General features: G+C 71.9%; 1 protein-coding gene across 1 annotated transcript in view; it reads left to right on the top strand.

The window, feature by feature from the left end:
* The window catches only part of LOC113977382 (microtubule-actin cross-linking factor 1-like), a 32340-nt gene that overhangs the window by 19073 nt on the left and 12508 nt on the right, over positions 1-759 (top strand). The window contains exons 23-24 of the mRNA XM_027703461.1: positions 70-240; positions 358-513. Of these exons, the coding sequence (XP_027559262.1) occupies positions 70-240; positions 358-513 (327 nt within the window). The remainder of the gene's footprint in view (positions 1-69; positions 241-357; positions 514-759) is intronic.

The following is a 759-nucleotide window of genomic DNA, read 5'->3' as shown; positions in this document are numbered from 1 at the left end:
CGTTCCCTGTCCCCGTCCCCGCGGCGGGCGCTGACCCGTCGTGCCCGTTGTGCCCGTTGTTCCCGGCAGGAGCTGTGCCGGGAGCTGGAGGCGCGGGCGGTGCCGTACCGGGGGCTGCGGGAGCGGCTGCAGCGGCTGCTGGATTCGTGCCGCGCCGGGCGGCCCTGCAGCACCGAGCACAGCCTGCGGCTCCTCGAGCAGAAGTGGGAGAGCGTCCAGGCCGAGGCGCAGGAGAGGAAGGTGTGCGGGGCGGGCTGGGGGGCTCCGACCCCCGGGGAGGAGGGCTCACCCTGAGCGGCCCCGGGGTGCGGTGGGTGCCCGTCCCCACCCCGGTCAGCACCCGTTCCCCCCCCGCAGGAGCGCCTGGCCGAGGGGCTCACGGTCGCCACCGAGTTCCACGGCTCCGCCCAGGAGCTGCTGCGGTGGGTGGCCCACGCCGAGGAGCTGCTGGGGTCCCCCGCGCCCCCCAGCTTCGTCCTCGACACCGTCACCGCCCAGATCCAGGAGCACAAGGCAAGGGAGGGAGGAGCCGGTGCGGGGCTTGATTCATGGGGCTGGGGTCTGCACAGAGGGCACCGGCAGGGACATCTCCCCCGGATGGTTCATGGGGCTGGGGTCTGCACAGAGGGCACTGACAGAGACATTTCCCTTAGTGGTTCCTGGGTCTGGGGTCTGCACAAAGGGCACTGGCAGACAGATCTCCCCTGACTGGTTCCTGGGGCTGGGGTCTGCACAGAGGGCACTGGCAGACAGATCTCC

This window comes from Neopelma chrysocephalum, unplaced genomic scaffold (assembly GCF_003984885.1).
Source record: "Neopelma chrysocephalum unplaced genomic scaffold, ASM398488v2 Primary Assembly neopelma1_228, whole genome shotgun sequence".
NCBI classification, from domain to species: Eukaryota; Metazoa; Chordata; class Aves; order Passeriformes; family Pipridae; genus Neopelma; species Neopelma chrysocephalum.
This window is presented reverse-complemented; position numbering and strand designations above follow the sequence as displayed.